The following is a 27,501-nucleotide window of genomic DNA, read 5'->3' as shown; positions in this document are numbered from 1 at the left end:
GAGAGATAAAACAGCAAAATGCAGCTTGTGCAGGCTGGGCTACAGCTACTTAAGGTGAGAGACTGCCAAATGCAGCAGAGCGATAGCTTGAGGAGAGAGAAAATTGTTTGTACAGCAGCAAATCAGTAGTCACTAGCAGGGATGATGACGTGGTAGACTGACGTCAATAGCAGCATCACCACTCAGCAGTATTCACTTGGCTGTAATCAGCTCCAATCAGCATGGAAAAGGTTGGAAACAGGCGTCAGATTGATGTAGATAGCAATGGCCAGCTTGGATTGCAATGTCCTCCGTGTTCGGGGTATAAGCTGAAAGACCTGAAAACTGCAAAAATGAGATGGGAAGAGTGGAGAATAGATTGCCTATTTATAGAAAGCTGTTAGCAGATATGAGTCAGCTCATGGTGTGAGTCTGTGTGCAGAGGCTGGGCATTTTATGTAGCATTTTATGCAGTATTTGATGGCACATTTTTGTGGCCATTTATGATGTATTTTTAGCATTTATTGCTGGCCGACCAGCATTAAATGCTGGCCGACTTGCATTTTATGCTCCCCACTTTTGTGGCTATTTATAGGGCTCCTCCTCCACAGTCTGTGGTGCTTCAGCCATCAGTGGAGATCCTTCTGGGAGAGAGGAGCCGGTGCTGAGGAGCCCACGCAGCCAGTGACTCACCATTGTATGCTGCTGTCTCGTGTTCGATATGGATTCCATTTCCCGAGCATACATCTGAGTTCTCATCTGTCTACTGTGTTCATTCTTTCTTCTGTCTTGTGTTTCAGCATTTATTTCAGCATATTCTTTACGCTTCCATTGCTGCACCACTTCTGACATGGTATCAGATTTCAGGCTGCAACCTATTTGTGCTGTGTTTTCTTGCTGATTTCAGGATTTACACCCTTCTTGCTGATCAGGCGGCTGTCCTTCCTGCTGGCGACTGCTGATTTGCTGCTTGCGACAGTGTTTCAGCATTTGCGTTTTGCGTTTTTCTGGACAGATTTGCGTTTACTGCTGTTCCACTCTTTGCTGCCCGTGTTTCCTTCATCAAACTGCTGGCAACAGTTTTTAGCCCCTGTTTATTCAGTTTGCAGCCTGCGTTTTGCTGTTTACAGCATTATTTTTGCTTGTTTTTCTGATTATTCAGGCCGTTTTTGCTGTTTTTGGCAGTTTTTGACTGATTTTTTCACTTTGTGCAGCAGCTTTTGGCTTATTCTGGTCAGCCTTTGGGTTATATTGCATGTGAACTCACTATTTTTGGTGTTTTTGGTTGCGTTTTGGCTGTGCTCACTCTCCAAACGCCCTTCTTTTCTTCTACTTCTCTTTTCTACCTCCTCCAGATGGCCCCTCTGTGCGCCTCAAGTGAAGATAAGTTACATGGACCTGATTACCTCACATGGAGTGCTGTCATGAAAGCTTGGTTTGTGCAGAAGCGGCTATGGTACATCGTCTGTGGAGCTCTTGCTCGACCTCTCCGTCCTTTTCCTCTTCCTGAAGACTTTGATGAGGACAACCATGAGGAAGCGGTGCTCACATGGGACTCAGACGATGCCCGTGCTCACTCGGCGTTGCTTCGGTGTATTTCAAAAGCGGTCTTACCGACGGTTACCTCCTGTAGGACATCTCCTGAAGTATGACAGAAGTTGCAGCAAATGTACGAGGCACCTTCCACCATGCGGGCCGTCACACTTTATGGCCAGCTCCAGCAGATGAAGTTTGAGCCGAAAGATACTATTCAGTCTTTTCTTCTTCGTGTTACGCAGGTACAGGACCAGCTTCGGCACATGCAATCTGCTCTTCCCGAGGTGCATCTTGTCGGGACGGTCCTCTACAAGCTCCCCTCGGAGTTTGATGGAGTGGCCAATGCTTTGCGGGCACAGACATCATCGACTCCTGTCAGTTTTACACATATGACCTCGATGCTTCTTGAGCATGAGGCATCCTTGAGATTACAGGGGCGGCTTCCGGCACATTATGGAGGTGAGGCTTATGTAGCTTCAGAGAGGGGTGACGGGAAGAAGAAGTCAAAGGCCAGTGTTACCACTGTGGCAAGAAGGGACATTTACGGAAGGACTGCAAGAAGTTAGCGGCTTCCAAGAAGAAGGAGCAGAAGACGAAGCGGGATGCTGACTCTACCGATGAGTCCTCTCCTTCATCAGACTCCGACTCCGATCCTCCGACCAAGGGGAAGTCCAAGGCGCGGAAGGGATCCTCTTCTTCGGATCGCGGGAAGGGCTTGGTTGCCCCTTCCTCGGCTGCTTTCTAGTGGTGGTGATGCGGTCATCCCTCACGACTCTCTTGTGCCAGAGAGGGAGTGTGAGCGGGTGTTGGTGGGGCTGCAGTGCCTCATCTATATTTTGATATAGATGCACAGGATCCAGAGAGGGATGTCCCTGACGCATCGACGGTATCTGGCAGTGAAATCCTAGAGACTGGAGTTGATTTCTGGGTTCATGATGAGCTGTTCTTCTTGACAGAGAGCGAGAGGCTTTCGTCTGGAGCTCACATGAGGGGACACTTTGGTGGTTTGGCCAAAGGCGGGGAATCCATGGTCACATGTTCAGAGACATGTTTGGTAGATTGGCTTTGTATGTCCTGAGTGACATAGGTGACATTACACAGAGAGCTGCTACGAGTCTTCTCTATTTTCAGGTGTTGTTGGTATGATCGACATCGACATCAAATACTCTCCGAGGCATCTTGGTGGTGGGCTGGCCACTTACCGCTTGGACATCCATGGTCCTTCTGGTGTTTCTTTGTTGTGTAGTTTATGATTCTCCATCATTGTACTATTTTATTGTATCAGATCACACATGATCTGAGAGAGGGTGTTAGCAGATATGAGTCAGCTCATGGTGTGAGTCTGTGTGCAGAGGCTGGGCATTTTATGTAGCATTTTATGCAGTATTTGATGGCACATTTTTGTGGCCATTTATGATGTATTTTTAGCATTTATTGCTGGCCGACCAGCATTAAATGCTGACCGACTTGCATTTTATGCTCCCCACTTTTGTGGCTATTTATAGGGCTCCTCCTCCACAGTCTGTGGTGCTTCAGCCATCAGTGGAGATCCTTCTGGGAGAGAGGAGCTGGTGCTGAGGAGCCCACGCAGCCAGTGACTCACCATTGTATGCTGCTGTCTCGTGTTCGATATGGATTCCATTTCCCGAGCATACATCTGAGTTCTCATCTGTCTACTGTGTTCATTCTTTCTTCTGTCTTGTGTTTCAGCATTTATTTCAGCATATTCTTTACGCTTCCATTGCTGCACCACTTCTGACAAAAGCTTGGGAGCCCCTACTTAACTCTCTTGATCCATGCCCCATTTTAGGGTTTTAACTAAAATAAGTATAAAATACGCATAAAATAAATTGTTTTGGGCTTGTTTAAGTGGTTGAGTGCATTTCTTAGCTCAACAGTATTGTAAATGCTATCTATCACAAGTGTTTATTGATTAGATGGTAGACTAAGGGCTGCAGGTTAGATTCAATAATGCAAAGGGTTATTTTGTGGAAGACTTTAATAATAAGTGCAGGTTGATCGCAAAAAGGGAGTAGAGTTAGTTGAATGTTTACTTTGGATGTTAGAATCTCTACCATGAATGTTGCTATGTATGCTAAAGGAAAACTTATAGTTGTAGACCTTTAAGTATGACATAAATGTATTGGACATGAAAATGTGTAAAGGTTGCAGTTAGTGCAACTCAAAGAGTTGGTTAGAGGATTGTCTACATTTGGAGTTGTAGGATTACATAAAGTTTGTAAAGCAAGCGAGATGACATTTTTCGCATAACAAAATTGTAAATAGTAATATACTTGATATTGTGCATTTAGACGTTGTTACGTGAGTGGTGATCGAGAGGAAGCCTCGCTCACAACCCGATAACGAGACATTAAGGAGTGTCGGCGAGAATTATTGACTTTATTGGATGCACAACACAAAAAAATATATTTAAATATTCGACAAACACCACAAGCCATACACGAAACTAAACAACACACAATGCCTCGTGTAGCTAAAAAACAACTAAAAACTTAATTCCAGGTAGAGCATCACATAGACCAAACAATGCTCAAAAAACACAAACTTCGAAGACAAAACCAATTGCACAAAATTATCATACCTTGAAATAACCTTGAGCCGACACTCGGTACTTCAATCAACCAGGTTCCAAATCTTTACAAAGAGTACTCAAGTCTCCACTTGCACACGTGCGACCCTCCACTCTCCTCTTACACAAGAAGCTTAGAAGGAGTAGGGCAAGGCAAGTGCACCACTTGTGCCTCCCTCAATAGTTTTCCTAACGTCACACATTGAGTTTTGCTTTCCAAAGCATAAAGCTTTAATGTCTTTAGCTTTTCCTTAAGGGTAAAAACCTTAAACATTTTTTCCAAAATTAAAACCTTAAGGCTTTTTAATATGTATAGCCTTTTAAGGCTATTGATTAAGCCTTCTCTGCGTTTCGAAAACACAACATCCTGCCCTTCATCATTGTCGGCCTCCAATCAGGCTGCCATTTGGGTCACAATAGGTTGCCGCCACATAGCATCATCGACTTGCCTTCTTGCGATTCTGAACGTCGAGCTGGCCACGATTAACGACATTTGCTTTCATCGCTTGTGCTGTCATCAATGTCCGCCATATCAGCTCATAATGTTGGCCCTCAAAATGTGGCTAACCTTCGTGTAAAACTTCAATAACTTCCCCTTCCACATCAAATGATCTTGTCGACATCCATGAAGAATGTCCGTCCAAATGCTGACCCATCAGCTTATCCGTTATGTACATCTTTGCCATGTCTCCATTTTGTTTGCTTATCAAGTGCTAGATAAGTCTTTTGTTCCAAAGATGCAGTCTTTGATTCAAAGGAGCTACAAGGTGCCTCCAAACAAACTTCCAAAGCACGAAATTCAAACGGCAGGTCTTTGGGACCTATGAAATGATTTAAACTACTCCCAATCATAAGTAACTCCAGCACCAACTTTTCCTCTCAAAGTTCTCGAATCGTATGTATAGGTAATAAAGAGAGAAAACATTTCCATCTCCATAACGATCATCCTTGAGCGTGTGAATTTCTTCAAATTCTGTTGGACTTCTATCATATAACACTTCCTCAATGTTTAAGCCTTGTGTATAAAGACCCATATCTCCCTTTGTTGACATAACCAATAACAACAATAAGTCTATGTCAATAGTAAACTCCATCTCATAATATCGAGGCACTTTGATGTTTCCTAATGTCTTAAATTTGTCATCGACATATCCTCCAATTTTTCTCCTTCATAGCACCTGTCAATGTTCTTTTGATAATAATCTCCAGTTGTCTTCTTGCTATGCAATGTGACCTAGTAGACAATGCTTTGAAAAATGTACATCATGTCCATCCATTCATGAATTGAGAAAATATGCAATGTAGGATCCATGATATGCAACCAATCAATCGATGCTCACACGAAAATTATGAATACATTGAAGAATTGTGTCTAGCCTATCTAGATGTACTCGTGCGCCATGCAAAATGCAAACAAGGTTCCTTGATTAAAATTAATCCTTAACCTCACCTCTCAACAGTTGGCAAAAAGAAATGTCATACTCCGTTGCACCTACCCAAATTCTTACTGTCGCTAAAAAAAATGATGGTCCTTAAGATGGTGAATAGGAAAGCAATCCATCTCACAACTAGCGGTGACCCTCCAACTCACCCAACCACCTTTTCCACTCAACTAGAGATTCCTAATTTAGTGATGAATATCCCAACTCTCGTGCGTGCAAGAAACAGTGCGTGCTCAGTAAGAGGTACTCTTTCAAGTGCGCATGCAACTAAGATTTATAGCATATAGCTGTAGCCGGCCTCATGTTGTGTTAGTGCTCAACTATGGTGCAATATGTGTTTCAACCCAACCCGTGGCATGGAAGTATTTGAAAAGACCAAGAGATGACCCTCGAGTGCAGTGCATCAAATAAGTGCAACGTGAAGTGCAAATGAACCCATAATCCTTGGGATGTGCAAGAGTCTCGGTAAGAAAGTATACCTATTTTATAATGTCCGGCAGCTACCGGCAATCTCTAGCTCCAACTTATCCAAAAAATTACCAAACTCGGCCAAGGCTATCAAGTTTTCACTCTAAAAAAATTCAAATAAAACAACAAAAACAAATTCGAAGCCTGACAAACTTAGAAAATCCAACTATGAAAGGACAACACAAATTGTCACACAATTATCTAAGCTATCAAAAATCAAACCCAACTACAGTTTCACTAGGGATTTTGCATTTTCGTAAAAACGGTCGACAACGTTTGGGAGTCTATGTAGAACATATCTCTTGGTAGCAACAAGTATTTTGTTACATTTATTGATGATTGTTCTAGTTGTGGACGTATTTCATGAAGAAAAAAAGTGAAATTTTTGATTACTTCAAAACTTGCAAGATGGTTGTTAAAATAGAAACATGCTTGAAAGTTAAATGTTTGAGGTCAAATGGAGGAGGAGATTCTTTCTCTAATGAGGCTAGTGAGTGTTTAAGGTCTCATGTAGGGGTTGTTTACATGTAGGTATATACCATAACAAAATGGGATTATAGAAAGGAAAAATAGGCATATTATAGAAGTTACATAGGCATTGATGGCTCATAAGCATATGCTAAGTATTTTTGGTTTGAAGTTGTTTATACGGTTGTGTATATTATAAATAAGATTCGATAGTTGCAATCCATAGTATACTCCTGAAGAATACTTTACAAAAGGATGCCTGATGTATTACACTTAAAAGTGTTGATTGTATTGTGTATGTTCGTGTGCTTAATTAGTTGAATAAGAAACTAGATCCAAAGGCTAAAAAATGTATCTTATTGGATACTCTACTTAAAAAAGTATTGTTTTTATAATATTGTCATCCGTGAATTTCGAGTGAGCAAGGATGTTATTTTTAACGAGGTGAGTAGTTGGTATGTATTTAGTGGAGATGCATTGGATAGTGATGATGATTATGATATTGATGTGTAAATAGAAAAGTAAGAACCATGGATCCTTAGACTAACGACATCATTTAGTAGTAGATGTGTAGTTAGTCCTTGGTTTGGAAGACCAAAGAGTAGCCTCACATCTTTAGGTGCATTAGTAGTGTTGCAAGAAATGACAAAGGGAAGAAGAAAGTGTTAGATGGTAATGACATATCTACTAGTCATTTATTTTTTTGATATATACTCTAGTGGATGAGATGGTTTAGATAATGAGCTTGGTATTTCTTCCATTAGGATACCAAGTGTACAAAGAGCATATGGTAATGTAAAGGTTCCATCGAGTGATTTGACGATACATAGGTTTAGAAGGGTGAGATACCTTGTTAAAAGGTTTGGTTTTGAGGTTTACGTAGCTTACTATTATTCTCATATGCTGTAAGGTAGTTGAGGGTATTGAGCCCATGTCATGAGGACATGTATTTTTGAAATCTCACTTAATATGTGGATTAATTTTTAACCACATGGTTAAGTAAATGTTACACATGTGAGGTGCAATTGAGGTTAGAATAAATTTACGAGCTTGGGACTCGAGATAATCACGAGATGTCAAAGGAAAAAGTTAATGTAAGTTATGCCGCACACATACTTCGTGGTATCTGGTGCTAGTTGTTGGCCTAGGTTATTCATTTGGTCATAAGTGTCAGTTGGTAACACTAGAGAAGTGGTGTTTAATGATGGTCAAAGATGATGTAGAGACACTCCAGAATGGGAGTTGCCTAGCCAATTTAATTATTGGCCAATCAGATTATTTTTTAGGGCACTGAAATAATTATTAGATTAATTTTTAATATTTAAAGACTGAAAAAGGTTGCAACTTGTCAAAAATGCCCATGCAAGATTGAGAAACGTCTTTAGAGATCAGAGAGAGTCATTTTGAGTGGATTTAGCCTGCAAGAGAGAGGGAGGAGATGTTGGTGGTCTGATTTGCAGCCATTGGAGGACCTTCTGAGGCAACCAAGGGCAGGAGAAGACCAATCAACAATAGGTGACAGCATCTACAGGCTGTTGAATTAGGGCAATAGTAGTAAATGACTGACTTTTTCCAGTTCTTTGCATCTACAAGTTGTTGAGACAGTGAAGCAGTAGTAAATGACAAATTTTATTCAGTTTTTCGCGAAGAAAGTCTGAATTTTCTCTATCCTCAGCATTCTCTCTCATCTCCCAGCCTTTCCATAGCCTTGCTCCAAAGGTTACAACATTGAGATCATCAGGTTTCTTTGCTGTAAAGCATTCAACTTTTAATTGTATGTGTTAATCAACCACATAATTAGGATATGATTAGAGATTATTCAATTCCATCTATTGCTAGAGAATTTAGAGGTTTTTAGATAGCACCATTGTAAATAAAGGCTATGGTAGTGCTACCTTAAGATGTTTTGTCTCTGAGAAAAGAAAAAACTATATTTTTGGCTAGGTTTTAGGAATGAACAATAAGCGGTATAGAAGCTGTCCATTGTAGTGTTCACTCATCTAACGTCTGTTTCTAGCTCTCTGTCATAGTTTGTTATTGTTTCTAGTAAGGCGACTACTGCTATCTGTCATCCAACTGTCCTAGAGTTTGCTACATCAGCATACTATTGCGTTTGTAGGCCCTAGTTGCCGCCCTTCAAAGTTTCTCGCCCCTCCAGCTGCTGTTGCCACCATCTCCTTAGCTTGTCGCTGCTATTTTTTCTCTTACAATTTGCGTTTGTTATTTTCTCTCTTCTGCAGCTTGCGTTTGTTGTTTTCTCTCTCATACAATCAGTGTTTCCTGTTTTCTCTCTCATACAGCTAGTGTTTACTGTTTTCTCTCCTTACTTACGTTTTTTGTCTTTCTCTTTCTTGTACTGCCATTTGGATCAGATCAAGCCTTCCTTGGTTGCTTTTGCTGGTGTTCAACATCCGGAAGCTTCCTTGTTGCGATTCGGGATCCTTTCGGAGTACGACACACTCTCCAACTTATTATCCCTACCTTGATCCTTGAGATACAGGAGTTCAAGGTATAGTATTCATTCAGTGCATAGTGTGTTTGTTGCATGAGCATTGTATATTCAATAGTCGTAACATTTCATTCATTCTCTGTGTTCATTGTCTCTAAGTTACCCTAACCCTAAGTGTGTTTTTCTATCAGTTTGTGTTTTGTCGTACGGTGTTATTCGTGTTTCTTTGTTAGGGTATTTTCTTCATATGGTATGAGAGCCGAGTTCTTTGAGAGAAACCTAGGCCTTGATTTGAAAGCTCTACACAAGAAGCAATAACAATAGAAGGGTAGATTACTTCGAGCACTACTTTCATACCACTTCTCATATCCAAGCTAAATGCATCAAGGAATGAGTCGGAGTGGACCCCACAACTTGCTTCACAAGCTCCCGACGTGGCAGGATAGACATTGGACTACCGTGGAGTCCCACGATCTTACGAGATCACTGCAGCTGAGTACGATCTCATTTTGATGCATAGAGCCTAGTAGCAGATAGAAGGTAAGCCTGAAATTTATCCTTTAGATTCGGTGCACCGAACTACTAACCATGCAGAAAGGGCAGAATCTCCACTTAGGTTGCTATCCGCAAGTGGAAACTCGCATAGAGTACACTCCATTGCCTTTATACTTATTCTCTCTGGTGCCAGATATGTCTATCATTTCAGATTCTGTTAATGTTGATTCCCCTTCTTCTATTGGTATGGATGATTTTCATGATGAAGGACGTATGTAAAACGATTTCCGGTTTATGAGGAATGAGGAAGACAAATATTTCTTTATGAACTTAAGACTAGGTAAGCAGTTGAAACAAGAAACTGTGAGTACTCCTTCCTCTTCTTTTTCTTCAAGCAATTTTGTTTTCAAAGGTTAAAAATGAAGTAGATGCATCATCATCATTTTAATTTAATACATTTAATGGACAAAAGGAACCCACATTATTTCCCATATCTACACCTATTGCAAATCCATTTAATCTCCCTCCCATGCCACCCTCTTATTCCACTGCCACATTTTAAGTGCATTGCACTTGTTGCATCTCATATAGGATCACATGTGTTTTCATTTACCGCGTCAGGGGGTTCTTCAAACTTAGACACAGCAGTTAGGACCTCATCTCTTCCTCGGTTGGGTGATGTTCCGCCTTTTCCTTACATACTTTTGGGATCATTGCAGCTTGGGTATTTCCCCTAGTCTCTCCGGAGTGTGGATTAGTTGGTGCCACAGTTTGTCTCCATGGCATTACCTAGTGGAGCCTCTGGTCATTATGGTGTGTCCCAGCTGACATTTGGACATGGCTTACATATCCCAGTGTCTCCACCTCCATCGGTTCCTTATGGCAACATTCATGTATGTTTCAGTGCCTCCGTATCAATTGACACTCATTGGTGGACACTCTCACAGTCTATTTCTGCCTATCCACCTCTTCCCCTTCTCCTTCTTATCAGTCACTTCCATTGCCACCACCACCACCATCTTATTCTCCGCATCCATCTTCTCCCACATTCGTGACACCTCATGGTTTTACCTCATCTTCCACTAAGTATGCATTCAATGACAAAACTCGTTTCAACGGGCCAAACTTCACAACTTGGTCGAACTTGATGAGACATGTCCTTGACTTAGAACCTATGGGATCTTGTGCAGGGATTGGAATCCCAACCCGATCCCGCACTTGTCCCATACGAGGTTATCTGCTCATGGAAGGCTAGAAATGTCTCCACTATTGTTGAGTTGATGTAGGGCTTATTACTTGAGTTTCATTCGCAGCTTTAGCATTTTGACTTAGCGTCAGAGCGATAGGCACATTTGACTAATCACTATGTGGATCGGGATAAAACCCGTCGAATAAATCTTGACCATAAGCTTCAGAACTTCAAAATCTTTGATTGGGATAACTTGAAAGTCAAGTTGGCTGAGTATTGACGTCTCCTTGCCGAATTCTCCACTACAGGGATTCCTTAGTCCTCTGACGATTAGGTCATATTGTTTTTTAATAAGCTACTATGTAAATACTTCAATTTTGTGCAACAAGTGATTTCTTTGTCGAATTTACCCACATTCTATGAATTTGAGTGTTAGCTATTGCGTTATGCATGGTTGTTCGATCAATTTCATATGAATAATCCCTCAAAGGGGACTCTTGTTGCTCATTCTTAAAAGGGGCAGCAAGGAAAGGGTAAATAAAATCAAAATTTAAATTAAAATCAAAATCAAAATAAAAACAAGTAGGAAAATTGCAAGGAAACTCCGTCTCAACTTAAATCCGGGTGGTAGAATGTATCTAAGATGAATAGATATTATCAACATTGTCAAAAGGCTAGTGGTTTTGACGATGAGTGTTGATCAAAGACGCACAACACCAAAACCCAAGTCACAGACCTCCACCCCTCAGTCAAGCAACCCCCTCAGGGGAGATAGGGTGATGGCAAGGGACATTGGAAAGGTGAGAGTCACATTGCCACCGGTCAGCCATCTCAGTTGACAATGTTTTTAACTCCAAAAGGCTTGCTTGACTTGTCTGCAGAGGCCCACATCGTCTCTGTAGAGATCCCCGATGCGAGTCTCGTCCATATTTGTGAGTTGCCTCCCGACGAGGTTACCATAGAGGTCCACTTGTCACAACTGAGCACATTAGCACCTGTTTGGATTGTGGACAATGGAGCTACACATCACATGACTTCTATAGAGGATATCTTCTGTACCCAAACCCTTGTAGTCGGGCGGGTCCATGTAGGAAACAACTCCTTGGTCAAGATCTAGGCTCAAGGTTATGTCAATTTTACCACCATTGACAAGGGTCCCAATCTCACTTTGTTGGACAATGTATGCTATGTCCCTTAGCTTGGGGTGAACTTGTTATCTATTCAATAGCTTTGCGGGTTGGGATGAGTAATTTTCTTTACAGCGACTGTAGTCGAGGTTTCTTAACTCTCAGACTGGTTTGGTGATTGCTCACGATAAGGCACAACCTAATGGCCTATACCACATGACCCATGTTCTTATCAAGCTGATAGCTGAGGGCTTTGTGTTCTATTGCTTCCGGACATTAGCCACATCTCAGGAGTCTACGAACAATGAGCATCTTTGGCACTTCCGTCTAGGGTATCTTGGCTATGACTCTCTTTATGAGTTGTCTCGTGGTAAGATGGTTGAGGGCCTTTCTCACCTAGAGCTAGCTCGAGATGCTTGTAAAGCATGTCAACTTGGGAAGTAGCATCATACCCCATTCCCTCAATAGTCTACACATAGAGCTGAGGCGTCTCTTAGATTGATTCATGTTGATCTTTGTGGGTCAACATCCACTGCCGCCTTGAACGGCGTGTTGTACTTCTTTTTGATAGTGGATGATTGTTCGAGATACATGTGGGTGTATTTTCTCAAACATAAGTCCGATGCTTCCACATATTTCTCTGCTTGGATGCTACTAGTTCATAACCAGATTGGTCGTCGTGTTGGTTGCATGACGAGCAATAGTGATGGCGAGTTTATTTTCCACGAGTTTTCCGAGTTTCTACAGTAGCATGGCGTCTCTTGCTAGCTCACCTCTACCAACTTTTCCTCTCAAAATGGAGTTGTAGAGTGTAGGAATCAGACATTCATGAAAATGGCATGCTCTATGCTATTTGTAGTAGAGCTCCTTGAGCGCCTTTGGATTGATGCTGCTAATACTATGATATACATCCTCAATCGGTGTCCGATTCCTCAGAAAACCTCGTACGAGGCATTCTTTGGCTCATGGCTTGTCGTATCTCACTTCAGAGATGCATATACCTATAGATCTGTTGTAGGGAAACTTCTTTGGTTAATTGATATTAGGCTAGAACTAGCTTACTCAGTCAGGATTCTTAGTCAGTATTTCATAGCACCTAGGATGTCACATTGGATTGCATGTCTTCGTGTGTTGCATTATTTATGGTGTACTTGTTCTTATGGCCTCACTTATGGTTCTGGTTTATATTTGCAGGGATACATTGATTCTGATTGGGCTGGAGATCCTGACATCCGGCGTTTCCATGGTGCCAATCTCTTCAGCTTGGGCATGGCTTCCATTTCTTGGTCTAGCTCATAAACAAGGGATAATGGCGGCTTTCACGGTCAAGGTTGAGTATAGGGCTCTCTTCAATGGTACCATCGAGGCCATCTACTTGAGGAGCTTACCGACGGCGCTTCACTTTTCTTGTGACTCTCCTACCATTGTCTATTGCAACAACCAGAGTGTCATTGTCCTTGCGGGCAATCCGATCATCACACCATGGATATGGCATGTGGGAGTCCACTTTCACTTTTCCAGAGAGCAGATTGAGCTAGGCACTATCCGTTTAGAGTTTATGCCTTCATCAGATAATTCTGTAGACATTTGACCAAAGTGATCAACCAGCCTGTTCTTCAGTATCTTCTACCTAGGATTGGCTTGGGTACACCCTTCCCTACTTCTTCTAATTGATGGGGAGAGGGTTCTCCTCTTGCTTTCCATTCCAATTTGAGAGGGTGCGGCTATTTCTCTTGATAGTGATAATGCTTACAGTTTTTAGACATTCATTCATTCTTTTGTATTGTACTTATGGACATTTGTAACTTCATCCACACTATCAGGATGATATGATTGTAAGAGGGCACTTAGACAAGTGAATAATTCCCCTGTGAGGGCACTATCTAAGTAGCATCATTGCATTGCATTTTGTGTGAGCATGACATCTTGTATCTCCCTATGCATTGGCATTTTGTTTATGTAAACATGCATTTGTACGCATTTATCCATTTTCGGTCTTTTGAAGTGGTCAAGTTTGGATCTTTCATATTCGTGGCATTGCATATGGCAGTCTCCAAGATAGTTCTCCCTAGCTTGTCTTGCTTACTTTATATTTTTGGTATATTTGTGTCACCCACGCTTGAGCCATTTTTCTTCTTTACTGACACCTAGCAATGGTAGGCATAGTATGCTTGTTTTGTGAAGATCTTGGATCTACCATTCCTTATCACTCTCCCGTTTGGGACACGGATACTCAATAGGACGAAGATTGACTTGAAACCCTTGCTTAATGTTAAATCTATCAAAACTACATAGCCCTAAAAAAAAGGTCTATAGCTGATTCCATTTGCCTTTTGGTAGGCCACTGGGCAGCCGCGGTGTACCCTTTGTCTGATGCCTTGTCCTCTTTGGGGTGATCACTTGGGCTCCCTTGCTAAGATAATTATCACCTCTATAGTCTTAGTAGGTCAATGGGCAGCCGACATGTGCACTCTTTATCTGATGCTCCGGATGCTTAGGGGTGGGACGCCTTGGGATAAAAGATAAACGAAAAAGAATAGGGCTTGGCTAGCCTACTTCTTGTGGTACCGTTGTTGGGTTTGACAGGGGATATTGAGCTAAAAATGTGTTAGCTTTACTTAAACAACTCGAAAACATGCTTAATTAAGGAAGAAACCTTGTTTATTTAAAAAAAAGAGTGTTTCTAGAGAGTGTCTGTATCCCATAAGCAGAAACCCGCTTGGGAGGGTCTAAATTTTCTATGAATAGGTATGCTACCCTCCATTCAATCCTAATTTTGTTTTTGTAGGTTTAAGGTGTTTTCAGCTTGTTGTCCACATCCCATTCGCGAAGGACATTGTAGTTCAAGCTGTCCATTGTAGCCTTCAATCATCTAGTGCTTGTTTCAAAGCCTCCATTATCAGTTTGCTGCTGTTTCTAGCTAGGGGACTACTACTGTTCGTCATCCAACTATTTTACATCCTGCTACGTTAGCATACTACTATGTTTGCAAGCCGCAGCTGCCACCCATAGATTTTCTTTGCCATGGAGGCAAACTGTGGCACCAAGTGATCCACACTCCAGAGAGACTGAGAGGGATACCCAAGTTGCAATGATCCCAGGAGTGTATAAGGAAAAGGTGGAATATCACCCAATTGAGGAAGAGATGAGGTCCTAATTGCTGTGTCTAAGTTTGAAGAACCCCTTGACATGGTAAATGAAAACACATGTGATCCTATATGAGATGCAACAAGTGCGATGCACTTAATGGAGGTTGAAAGGATGTGGCAGTGGAATAAGAGGGTGGGATGGGAGGGAGATTGAATGGATTTGCGATAGGTGTAGATGTGGGAAATAATATGGGTTCCTTTTGTTCATTAAATGCGTTAAATTGAAATGATGATGATGCATCTACTTTATTTTTAACCTTTGAAAACAAAATTGCTTGAACGAAAAGAAGAGGAAGGAGTACTCATAGTTTCTTGTTTCAACTGCTTACCTAGTCTTGGATTCATAAATAAATATTTGTCTTCCTCATTCCTCATAAACCGGAAATTTTTTACATACGTCCTTCATCATGAAAATCATCCATACCAATAGGAGAAGGGGAATCATCATTAACAAAATCTGAAATGGTAGACATATTTGGCACCAGAGAGAATAATTATAAAGGCAATGGAGTGTACTCTATGCGAGTTTGCACTTGTGGATAGTAAGTCCTAAGTGGAGATTCCGCCCTTCCTGCATGGTTAGTAGTTTGGTGCATCAAATCTAAAGGATACATTTCAGACTTACCTTCTATTTGCTACTAGGCTCTATGCATCAAAATGAGATCATACTCAGCTGCAGTGATCTCGTAAGGTCGTGGGACTCCATGGTAGTCCATTGTGAGGCCTACTCCGACTCATTCCTCAATGGATTTAGCTCGAATTCGAGAAGTGGTGTGGAAGTAGTGTTCGAAGTAATCTACCTTCTATTGTTATTGCTTCTTGTGTAGAGCTTTTAGATCAAGGCCTAGGTTTTTCTCAGAGAACTTGGCTCTGATACCATGTGAAGAAATACCCTTACGGAGAAATAAAAATAACACCGTACAAGCACAGACTCATAGAAGAACACAATGATAACTCAGAGACAATGAATACAAATAATGAATGAAATGATATGACTATTGAATATACAATGCTCATGAAGCAAACACACTATGTAGTGAATGAATACTGTACCTTGAACTCTTGTATCTCAGGATTAGGGCAAGGGTAATGAGCTAGGGACTGTGTCGTACTCCGAATGGATCCCGAATCGTAGCAAGGCAGCCTCTGGATGTCAAACACTAGCAAATGCAGCCAAAGAAGGCCGAATCTAATGCAAACGGCAATGTAGGAGAGAGAAAGACTAAAAACGTAGATGAGGGGAGAGAAAGACCAAAATTGCTGGCTGTAGGGGAGAGAAAACAACAAATGTAGGCTGCAGGAGAGAGAAAGACTAAGAACGCAAGAAAAACCAGTAGTAGTAGTTAGCATGCTGAAATCAGTTTTGAACAGTGTGTGGTAGGCTAGAAATAGGCGCCAGACTATTGTAGACAGCAATGGCCAGCTTAGATCGCGACGTCCTCCGCATTGAGGGTGTGGGCAGCAAGCTGAAATATTTGAAATTTACAAAAACGAGATTAAGGCTGAATGGAGGGTAGCATATCTATTTATAGAAAGTTTGGGCCCTCCCAAGTGGGTTTTTGCTTATGGGATATAGACACTCTCTAGGAATGCTTTTCTTTTTAAATAAACAAGGTTTCTTCCTTAATTAAGCATGTTTTGGGGCTGTTTAAGTGAAGCTAATGCATTTTTAGCTCAACAGGAAGAGCTTTCATAATGCATCTGCCAGGTTATCTTGTGTACATATAGGAACTAGGTTGATCTTTCCAATATGGATCCTTTTTTTGACATAATGATAAGTCACCTCAATGTGCTTTGTATGAGCATGAAACATTGGATTCTTTGCAATTGCCACAATGCTTTGATTGTCATTGTAGATAGGAGTGAATGAGTATTGTCAAGCACTTAGATTGGCCAATAGGGGTGTAAATCATACATATTCCAATATAGTTGTAAAACTTGCCTTGTACTTAGCTTCGATGTTGGAGATCACCATTGTTGTCTGTTTTTCGTTGGATGTCCAACCCAATCACTATCTATAAATGCATGCTAGTGCAGACAAGTCCTCGATCACAAAAGAGTCGTGATGTTTATGTGCCTTTGAGATATCTAAAGACACGTTTGGCTGTCTGCCAATGCTTTGTGCGGGGGCTGTGCGTGAAACATGCCAATTGGTAGACACTAAACTGAAAATTGGGTTGTGTATTGCACAAAGTACAATAAGCATCCAACAGTTGGCTGATAAGGAGAGGCATTGAATGGTTCCCTTGCATCCTCAAGTCTGAATCTGACCATGTTTAGAGATTGGCTAACAAGTCTCCCATCTGAAAATGGTGAAGTAACTGTCCAACGTACTTGGACTGTTGTACCCCCTCAACTGAAGCGAATTGAATGCCAAGATGCATAGGGAGTTTGACTAAATACCGAGATCAGAGCAACTGGATTTGCAGAAAATCAGTGGGCAGCAGAAAATTGAGTTTTGATGTATTTGAGTCTTGGCTTTGGCAAAACACAGTCTTATTTGAAAAACCTAAATGAAAGCTGAAATTTTCAAAAAAGAACTGATATTTGAAAGTAAAGGTTGAAAATGTTAAACAACAAAAGCTTGGAATTTTATGTGATTATTTTTATGAATATAATACTCCATGCATCATTGATTTCAGTCTAGACCAGAACTGCCAATCATGTGCACAGCTTTTTCATTTCCTTTGCTATTCATTAGAATAAAAGAGAGTTTGCTTTATTGATCAATACAATACTTGCCTTCATATTGCTTTTTATCTGATTTTATAGTTATTACATGCAGGAAACTCTAAGTTTCAAATCTACGTTACTGGAAATCTTAGCCAGAGTGAGATCTTGAGTGATACTATAAAAGACATCAATCTTCCAGATGAAGCTATTTTGTTGTGGGAAGATGACATGAAGAATGGTATTTTTGAAGGTGATTGTTTCAACAAAGATCTCTATTTCAAATCATTGCTTACAACACAGTTTGGAAGAGGCCTTCTTTGGTCACCATGCTTGCCATCTACACAAACAGTTTTGTCTAAGTAAGTTCATTTTATTTATATCTTGTGCATGGGAAAATGCTTCTATGCAATTATTGACAGTTATTTTGTTCCAGAAATTTTCGTTCATTCCCTTTAGGGATGGTCTGTGTAGCAGATTCTCAACTACAAGGAAAAGGTAATCTCTGTAGAATATTTGCAAGACAAAAACACACTTTCATATCTTTTTCCATAGAGTGGTTTACCATGCTCCTACTTGTTTGTGATGTTCTTGTGTAAGGAGTGCTTTTGTTCCTAATCGAACTGTTAGGTGTCTTATTTTGTTACATTGTTGAATCTCCTTCAATTGTAATATCGGAATGCATTTCGTAATGAATCTAGTAATTATTTATTAGGCCAAAAAAAGGATTGTGACATTGCTTTGCTATAATTGTATAGAGAGCAACAAGCATTACAAGAACTTAACTTTACTATAATTGCATGGAGAGCAAGGAGCATTACAAGTACTTCAACTTTCTTACTAGAGTAACTAGTGTTATTCTGATAATAATGATCCCTCAGCTCATGACATGTATTTGGAGTAGTCATTTTAACCATCAGATCATGGCCCTGTACTTTATTTTCACACTAGTAGATATAACCATTGTCATTTGTCATGTAGATGCATTTCTTGGTGGATAGTAATATTCTCATCCATCATTATTTTTAGGCTAGTGTGGGCTAGGTGCTGCTGCTTTATTATTTCAAGTATGTGTCTGTTGGCATTGAATGGTATTTGCCGTGCATTGAGGCAAACATTTAGATAAGCAATGTAGGCATTTGCTGAAGCAAAGGGCTTTCATGGAGATTTGAGAATGTGCATTTCTCTCTTGAGAACACTGCAGAATTTACAGGTTGGAAAAAAAATTCTAAAAATCTTAGAATTTCAGAAATTTAGATGCAAGAGCTCTCATATTTAATTTTGAAATTTCAGAGTCCATATCTGTCTCAAGTCTCCCTCACATCTCATGTTTTGAAGCCTACAACTGAAGTCTAAGTCTCGAGTCTTGAATTTTAAACAAGCTGATGGAGGTAATTATTTCATATAAGACTCCCCAAATGTTGTCTAACTTTCACAAATGACACGAAGTGATGTCTTAGATGGGACTATGTGATAATTCTTAAGATGTGGAAAGGGACAACGTACATCCACATTAATTTTGCCAACATACTTGGGATGGAGGCCATCATGAATCAAAGCACATTCTCTAGGGTTGACAGCATATAGCATGGAGAAATGTTGTTAGTTACCTGAGCATGTGAAAGAAATATTGTGCAGATTGCATGTGGTGAAATTGCAGCCATTGAGTGCATTTGTGGCTGATTTAGGTGAGGGATCACATGCTTGTTGAAGTGCAACTGCTTCCAACATTGCAAGAGTAAATGTTACATGTCCTCCTTAATAGCCAAGCTGAAAAAGGCAAAAGATGGCCAGATTGAAGGGAGCTTTAACAAAGGTTTGGAACTTGCAATCAAGGCAAAATATTGGCATGGCCCCTTGATGGTGAGGATGTTCCTCATTGGAGGGTGACTTGTGGATATTCATTGGATATGGTGAAAGCAATAGGCAAATAGGCCCTAGCTATAAGTTGTTGAGCTAAAAAATGCATTATAATCTGATTAGCTCTTTATTACAGCCCCAAAACTCAAATTACCATACTTTCATTTAAAAAAGAAATGCATTCATAGAGAGTGTTTGTGTCCCATAAGCCAAACCCAATTTTGGGAAGATCCACACTTCTTTGCTGTCCACACCCCATTTATGCAGAATATCTCAGTTTGAGCTGCTGTCTACACCTGGTGCTTGTTGTCTAGCTTCTCTCGTCTTATTGGCAACTGATTTGAGCTGCTTGTCAATGCTTGGATCGTTGTGTTTATTGTTACTGATCACTGGACAGTTTGTGTTTGACACAAATCTGCTATTGCCAGCCTGCCATTGCCAATTAGCTGTACTTGTGTTTGCTGTTTGCAGGCCCGCCACATCATCAACAGCTTGTGTTTAGCATGTTGGCATACCAAGCCGTGTTTGTAGTTTTTCTTGCTTGCTCGAGAAGAGAAGAGAAGAGAAGAAGAGAGGAGAAGATGGAGAGCTTCTCCTCCTCGGTCCCTCACCCTCACACACTCACTCCCTCACACTCTCACACTCCCTCTCTCAAGCACAAGCTCAAGCAAGCAAGAAGAAGAAGAAGAAGAAGAAGAGGAGAGCTACTTTTGGCCACACACAAGAATGAGCTTCTCATTCACTTTTCAACTTTATATACAAAACCCTAAATCCCTTTTGGGCGGTCATCCCCTTTTCCCCTTTTTACATGGCCGGCCATAGCCTAGGCCCTTTTTCCCATTGTCCTTCTATCTTCCTAGCTTCCTTTCCACCGCCCGTCTACCTTTATAAATTGCACGGGTGAGAGCCCGGCGCTCTTTTACAAGATTTCAGGGTGCGCCTTTCCCCTTTTGCCTTTGCCTTGGACTTTTAAGGTTGCCCTTGCGCTTTTGGCCATTTCTCCTTTTCTTTCTTTAGTTGGGCTACCTTTTTTCCGCCTTTGCTCTGCGTCTTTTCCACTTCCTTTTGCTTTCTTCGTGTTGGGGTTAACATTACCCCCCTCCTAGACGAGTGCCAGTCCCATGGCACTCACTGTCGTAGGTAGCAGGCTGTAGCATGCACCGAAGACGTGGGTGACAAGGACGCCTGTGGTTTCCGTGGAGGAGTGTTGGTGGTGGTGTGGCAGAAGGTCCTGGGGGCCTGTTGGTGGTCAAGGTGGCTGGTGGAAGGTTGTTGGAGTTGGTGGTAGGGCTATGTTGTGTTGTGCGTTGATGGCCAGCACAAGTGTTGGTTTTTTGGGGATTCTTCACATGATGATCATTTGTGGGCTTGTCGGATGGTAAGGGATAAGCATTCAGAGTTGGGTGTTGATGAAGATCGAACGACACTTTTGTTGGAGTCTTCAACATCTGCAATTTGAAAACCTCTCGTGTGGTCTCTCCCTAAGGGGAAGTGCTAGTTTTTTATCGTGCACAAGACATATTTGATTAGTTTGTGAGACAGGTCGAACTCTTAAGCAAGCTGAGAGTATTGTCCTGCACTTGAGGACCCAAACTGTGGATATACTTTGGTGCAAATATTATGTGATTGCTCGTGCATACTTAGATATTACATAGTTAGAAGACCGTGGGCTAGTTTCTCATAACAATTCGTGGATGAAGCAAAGTTGTCCATGTGGAGAAGGAGTACACGTGAAGGTATATGAGACATCCTTTGCATTGTGACTGCACGATGTAGCATAATGGATCACAAGGACACCGCACTTTCAGTAGCTGGAAACTATTGGACTTGCTTGATGAGTACGGTGTACTTTTCATGGCCAATCGTGCGGTGCTTATCACCATTGATTGCAATGGTACTAAGGCAGAGTGGAAAAGAAAATTGTGCAAGTGGGTCAGGGTGACAGGTCTAACCCTAGGCGAGACAAGCTCCCCAGGTATGTCCTGCCCTTGATGTGCCCTGAACAATTGTGGGTGAGTGTAAGGGGCTAGGGGATTAGGGACGAAGCCGGTCGACCAAGGTCACCAAACGTACCTAATTTGAGGACCCCTAGGTGCTGTGTTGTGATCGTGGGTGCTTCTTATTTTTCCATTCACTTCTTTTTCTTTTCTTTTCTTTTCTTTTCTTCTTCTTCTTCTTCTTGTTCTTTTTTTTTTTTTTTGGCTTGAGTACAACCATTACAATATGTTGAGGCTATCAGCCTTTCAATGGGTTGGAAAGTGTCAAGCTTCGAAGGCTCAGAAAATGAATAGTACAATGATGATGGTGCCCTAGCCTCGTTGTTAGAGAAACAGTTGGCGAAAGGGGGAGATACACTGGAGATATTGCAACCCTCCTTGCGGCACATGCGATGTGGGTACAATTGAGGTAACGACTGCCAAGAGCCAACTATAGAGCCTGACCCAGAAAGGGGGCGTGGCAATGTGGGCGATTGGCGAGGGTGCTTTCGGCAGCGTGGCTTTGCCGCGGCTCGCTGTGGGGTTATGGGTGTTGCGGTGATTGGCATTGAGCATTTTCGCACAGGGACCTGTATTATCCTGCATCCACTTGTCTCTTCATGAGAGCATATGCATTGTGTATGCTGCAACTATAATAAACCAGTGCAATGCAAGGAGACATCACTTATTTGAATTCTATGGTGTTGACTAGATATTTCTCACCTGCGCTTGATTAGCTTTTTCTTTTGCTAAAGGCGTAGCATATATTAAACGCAGATATGATAAGTTCATACAAGTCAGGAACATGTCAACACTTAACAAGTCAGGAACACTCAACCATTTAAAACAAAAAGTCCTGGCCAGTTATCATTTGATAAGCCCCTTATGCATTATGGGCTACTCGATTTGTATGAGGCGGGGCGAGTCTGGATGGCCGGGTGATTGGGGCTCTGCTGGTGTGGGACTCCCATGGGGGTGAGCAGGGAACATGTTGGCTGGGATATGAATGGTGTAATCCCGGCTCGCTACCGTCTCCAGTATTTCTTTAAATAATTCATTAAATTCTTCTTTTTCCCGAGCTGCCCTTTCTGCCTTTGAGCGTCTGGGGCCCGAGCAGGAGCTGGGAGTGCGCACCACTAGTGCTGCCACCTGTTGCGCGTTTGACTTTCTTGACTCGAGGATTCTTCGGCCTTCGCCCTGGGCAATGTCGCTTAGGGCCTCGCTTCTTGGCATACCTCTTGATGGTGGGCACATAGCGCTCCGGCGGAGGGGCGCGTGCCACATGCTCTCGCCTTCTGCGAAGAACATCCTTGCATGCTAGATCCCCATGATTCTCCATGCATTCTACTGGCCAAAGGAAACTTGCAGGACGCAATCCAAGGGTTAGACTTGGATATAGGATACAACTGTTTGCATGGAAGGGATTTTAGTGTGGTTTATCAAGCGCATGTGACAAGAAGGGGAGGGGTGAGGCATGCAGTGTTTTGTCATAACGGGATAGCCCCCATGGTGATGTTCGTTTTGCCTCCAGCCATTAGCCCATATTGGCTTATGCTAAGTTGTGTGGACTGGTTGTCATGGAGTGGGATAGGGCACATCCTCGGAAGGATAGACCAAAACGGGAAGGTGTATAGAAAGGGACTGCACCCTGTCTACAACATCAGTGTTGTTGGTCAAGGCCTCCTATGGCGGTAATGTGGGTTGCATGCCCTTTACTTGGGGTGGGAATGGTCACACGGCTTTTAAATGTGTGACGAGAAGAGGACTTGAGGAGGTTAGCCTGTTAGAACCAACTCTTCTCCCTGCGCTTGACTATCATTACTTGTGTGTTGATATTGTTTATACAAGGTGACACAAAAATCACTGTTTATTTATATACATATCTAACCCATGTCACATCACGAGGATAAGAACCAAGTGTAGAACTCGGGTTTGTACCGGAGCATGGCACACGCATCTAGTATTCGTGGCAGCTGACTTAATACTGATAGATATTTTGCCACGTCGAGTAGTACGGAACCTTGACCGAGTCTACTGGCAATATGTAACTCCTCTTCGGTGAGAACCTTATCAATCAAAGGGCCCAGTAGCCTAGTCTTAGCTAAGTCCGTACCCCGAATGTCAGTGAGCACTCGAAGGGAAGTTGGTGCCACGTAGGTTGGGTCTCTTTGAGACCGCCATTTGGCCAACCGCTCTTCTGAGACCGTCATGATCTGAGCTCCTAGTTCGGCCATTACGACGCAGCTTTTGCACCAACGCCGCTCAAATTGACTCTGGCCTGCTGACAGTCGCTTTAGTAGCTCTATGTCTACGAGATTTGGTCGACAGAGCACTTCATTGAACGTGACGGTTAAGCGTAGTTCGTCAGCCTCCTCGTCAGGGATGAGTCGCATCTGTTCATGCAGGAGCCTGTCGTAGTGCCCGTTAAGATGTTCTTGTTCTTCCCACGATAGAGGAAAGGTCAAGTAATCTCCAAGTTGCTCCTTGGGGATCGTGCCCATGTCCGCAAGGATGTAGACACGCGCGACCACTTTGAGCTTAGCCTCCAACTCAGTTAAGCATTCTGCGACACTTCTATGTTCAACGAGGGCTTGCTCGGTTGCTATCTCATGCACAGTTCTAAGAGCTTCCTTAGGCTTTAGCATGGCTGGGGGCTCAGGCCTAGACGAACAAGATTGGTCAACGCTAGGTTTTCTTATGCTCTTAGGGTTCTCACGGTTCTCCTGAGGTTTTGCTGCTATTTTTTCATGGTTCTCCTCGGATGTGACTGGTACAGATTGGTCACCCTGTTGTGACAACGTTGTATCCACTCTTGATTGATCAATGTGAGTTCTATTGTCAGTGGATAGAGTGTTGTAAGCAACTGTTGATGGCAACGGTTGCTTTGGTTTTTCAGAGCACACGGATGTGTCTGAGGGTTCACCGCTATTAGGAGAGGCATTAATGGGTTCATTGGTGGGTGGACTCGATGCTTTATTCATCGGCTCTCCGGTGCTCTTCGTCTCAATGTTCTTGGGGTCCACAACCACCTGCAATTGCTGTTGTTTTCGCTATTTTCTCCTTTGTTTCCTGGTTCTTGAAGGTGCATCTCTCGTCGATTCAGGATTCTGGACTAGGCCACCCGTTGACGTGCTTGGTTGGGCCTCAGCATTCTCTCTCTCTAGTGTGTCCTTGTGGGACATAGTCGTGGCTTGCTGAATAGCCTTACCAAGCTGTGAGGGAACAATTGCCTCCCTTTTCGGGGAGTCTAGCTCTTCAGCCAACTCCCTTGAGTTTAACTCATCCCGCCTAGGCTTTAGGCCCTCCGAAAGTGCTGGAGTTTTCGAGGAAGTTGGTTGCGACACTTCTTCCATAGGTGAACTTCTAAGGACATGTTCCACAAGGGGCATTGTCACGGCCAAGGGCTGTGACTGGTGTGATCCCTGATTGGAAGTAGGGGCAGCTGGTTTAGCGGGCTGGCTACCCTTGCTGGGTTGCGGTGTCAAGTCCTTAGGGCCATTAGAAGTGGTCGTTGCTCTTAGAGCATTCCCTTGTGTAGGCCGAGTAGTATCAATTGAGCTAGCCACCTTAGGTTGCATAGGCATACCCTTGGGCCGAGAGCCACGGACGGTGTCGTGTCCTGCCTCTTGGACATTTGGAAGCCTTGATGTAGGTTGAGATTGGGATTGAATAGCCGCATCTGACGAGTGTTGTGCTTCCTGTGTCCGTGTAGGGGAAGTGGGTGTAGGAGACTTCGGACTCCTAAGTGGCTTTGACACTGGCTTGGAGATTTGCTCATGGCTGTTAGATGATTTTGCTATTTGCTTTGTTGAGCATTTAACCTTGCCATGAGCAATGTTGTGCCTATGATGCTTGCTATCCTCTTGGGGAATCAAAAACCCTCCGATTGGTCCCGTTTGGCTTCTTGATTTCGGCCATGAGGGCGGTCACTCCACTGTTTTTGACTTGGGGCTTGGTTTTTCGTTTAGATCTCCTCCTACGCTTCTTTGCTCTTAAGACGTCCTGGCCTTCAGTCAAAAAAGGAGGTCTAACAGGAGATTTTGGTACCCAAATCCATCGGTTGCTTGCATAATACCCTTGAGCATGTAGCAACGCCTTGGATATCCATCGTGGCGTTGTGCTAGCTTTCCATCGACACCTCCATCTATAAGGCTTGGGCTTCTTTTGAGGTCTTCTACGATATTTGTAAGTCCAAAGCCCGTCCTTGGCATTATCACTAGACCTTCTTGTTTTGGGCATGGCCTCACTCACTGGTTCTCGATGTTCGACCTGTGCTTGTATTAACTCTTCCAACAAGTCCTTGCTCTCGTCAGCAGGCTTGGCTGTTATGTCAACACCTTCCTTGCCTTTCCCTCGAAGTTCGATGAGGTCACCTTTGCTAAAGGTTGTGACTATCCTCACACCTGGTAGTGTCAGGTGTATCCTCTGTGCTACATAGTCAGCCTCACATTTGGTCGCCCTTTTGAAGGGTCTTCCCAGGAGGGTTTCTTTCCTGCAGCTAGCACTTTTTGGAGGAACATGAAATAGGATAGGCAAGCTTTCCGTTTCAATCGTCGCAAGGATTTTGCACTTCCCTATGAGTGCTTGTGGGTGTCCCCCATAAGGGCTAAGAGTTGCACTAGTCAGTGTGAGCTCTGGTTGGCCTAGTAGGGTCCATGATTCATATGTCAAGATATTAAAATCTGCTCCTTCATCAATTAGAGCATCAATAGTATGCTCTCTTTTTGCGGTGAGTTTGACCCTAAGATAAGTAGGTGGTACTATGTCTTCATCTTCCGGGTCCTGGCTTGTAAATTTAAGCCTTCTGACAGACGCCCTTGAGTTCTCGACTGCACGACCAGATGTGGATTCTCCACTACTGTCTTGGATCGTCAGTGCAGTGCTATTCAAGGTACATCTCTTGTCAAGAGTGTCATGTCTAGTCATCTTCGCATTTGCAGCTTGCTGATGTTGCATTTCGCTCTGACTAGACATGGTATGAACACAATGTCTTTGTGTTCTCGTGGTGTGGCCGTATTACCCTTGATGGCTAGATTGGCCCATTGAGGTTCTAGGGTCTCTGTTTATCTCTGTTTGGGTATGGGCTTTTGGTTGCTCTATTGCAAGTGAGACTCCATGCTGGCGTAGAGCCATTACTTCACTAGGGTCCAATTTGAAAGGCTTGTCACGGCGCGTGTTTTCTCTCCAACCTACTCGGGGGAGGTGCGGAGGGGGCAGAGGGGGCAGAGCCCCCTCTGCGGGGATCCGGGGGGGGCAGTCCCCCCCGGCCCGCAAGGCCGTTACGGTAAAAGCCATATGCAATTTGAAGGACCGTTTATAGCCAAATTTTGAACTAAGTGCTCTAAATTTTAGCCCAGTGATGGATCTATCATGTGCCTTTAGCTCTAGGTAGCCTTTGGGGTCAATCTCGGGGTTTAGATGTGTCAAAATTTGTGTTCTAGATACCTGTCCGATTTTGACACTTTTTTGTCCGATTCTCAGATGTCCGATTTTCAGGAGTCCGATTATCAGAATCGGACATTCGATTTTGGGTTGGTCCGATCGGCCCAGTGGTCCGATTTTGGTCACGTTCGATTTTGGGAATTGGATCGAAAAAGTGGTCCGATTCTAGTAGTCGGACGGTCCGATTCTGGACTGGTCCGATTCTGGCTGGTCCGATTTTGACTGGTCCGAGTGGTCCGATCGGACGGTGGTCCGAGCGTCCAAGTCCAAGTGGTCTGATTTCCAAAATCGGACGGGTTGGTCCGATTGGACGGTTGTCCGAACGTCCGATTCTCAAAATCGGACGTCCGATTTTGGGACTCGGACGGCCTGGTCCGACGGTGCGGACGACGGCCTGCGAGTTGCACGCGATGCCTCTAGGCTGACGTCTACTACACCGAATCGTCCAGCGCCTTCCAGATAGATGCTGGACACTACAAGGGAATGCCAGACATGCCTGGAACCACTGTGGTGCTCGAATCGAACGGCACTCCAAGGATCTGTGTCCCTATTTCCCTATTTTAGCCTGTTATATAGCAACAGAAAACCCTGTTGTTTGTCTGTTTTTTTTTTCTTTTTCTTTGTTTTTTCCTACCCTAAATACATCCAAATCACAAAGTAA

The 27,501-nt window shown here is 42.9% G+C and overlaps 1 protein-coding gene across 3 annotated transcripts in view; it reads left to right on the top strand.

Moving 5' to 3' along the window:
• The window catches only part of LOC148012828 (biotin--protein ligase 2-like), a 207,779-nt gene that overhangs the window by 26,670 nt on the left and 153,608 nt on the right, over positions 1 to 27,501 (top strand). The window contains exons 2-4 of one of the 3 annotated variants that reach the window (XM_087668855.1): positions 17,678 to 17,722; positions 17,816 to 17,924; positions 17,999 to 18,060. In XM_087668855.1, coding sequence (XP_087524981.1) covers positions 17,678 to 17,722; positions 17,816 to 17,924; positions 17,999 to 18,060 — 216 coding nt within the window. Of the gene's footprint in view, positions 1 to 17,677; positions 17,925 to 17,998; positions 18,061 to 27,501 lie in introns of all 3 variants that reach the window. The other 2 variants (XM_087668856.1, XM_087668854.1) reach the window with 2 other exon arrangements.

The sequence above is a fragment of the Lygodium microphyllum genome, chromosome 27 (genome assembly GCF_053477565.2).
Source record: "Lygodium microphyllum isolate KBCC chromosome 27, Lygodium_microphyllum_v1.1.10, whole genome shotgun sequence".
NCBI lineage: Eukaryota > Viridiplantae > Streptophyta > Polypodiopsida > Schizaeales > Lygodiaceae > Lygodium > Lygodium microphyllum.
Note: the sequence above shows the minus strand (reverse complement) of the source record. Positions and strands in the feature narration are given on the sequence as shown.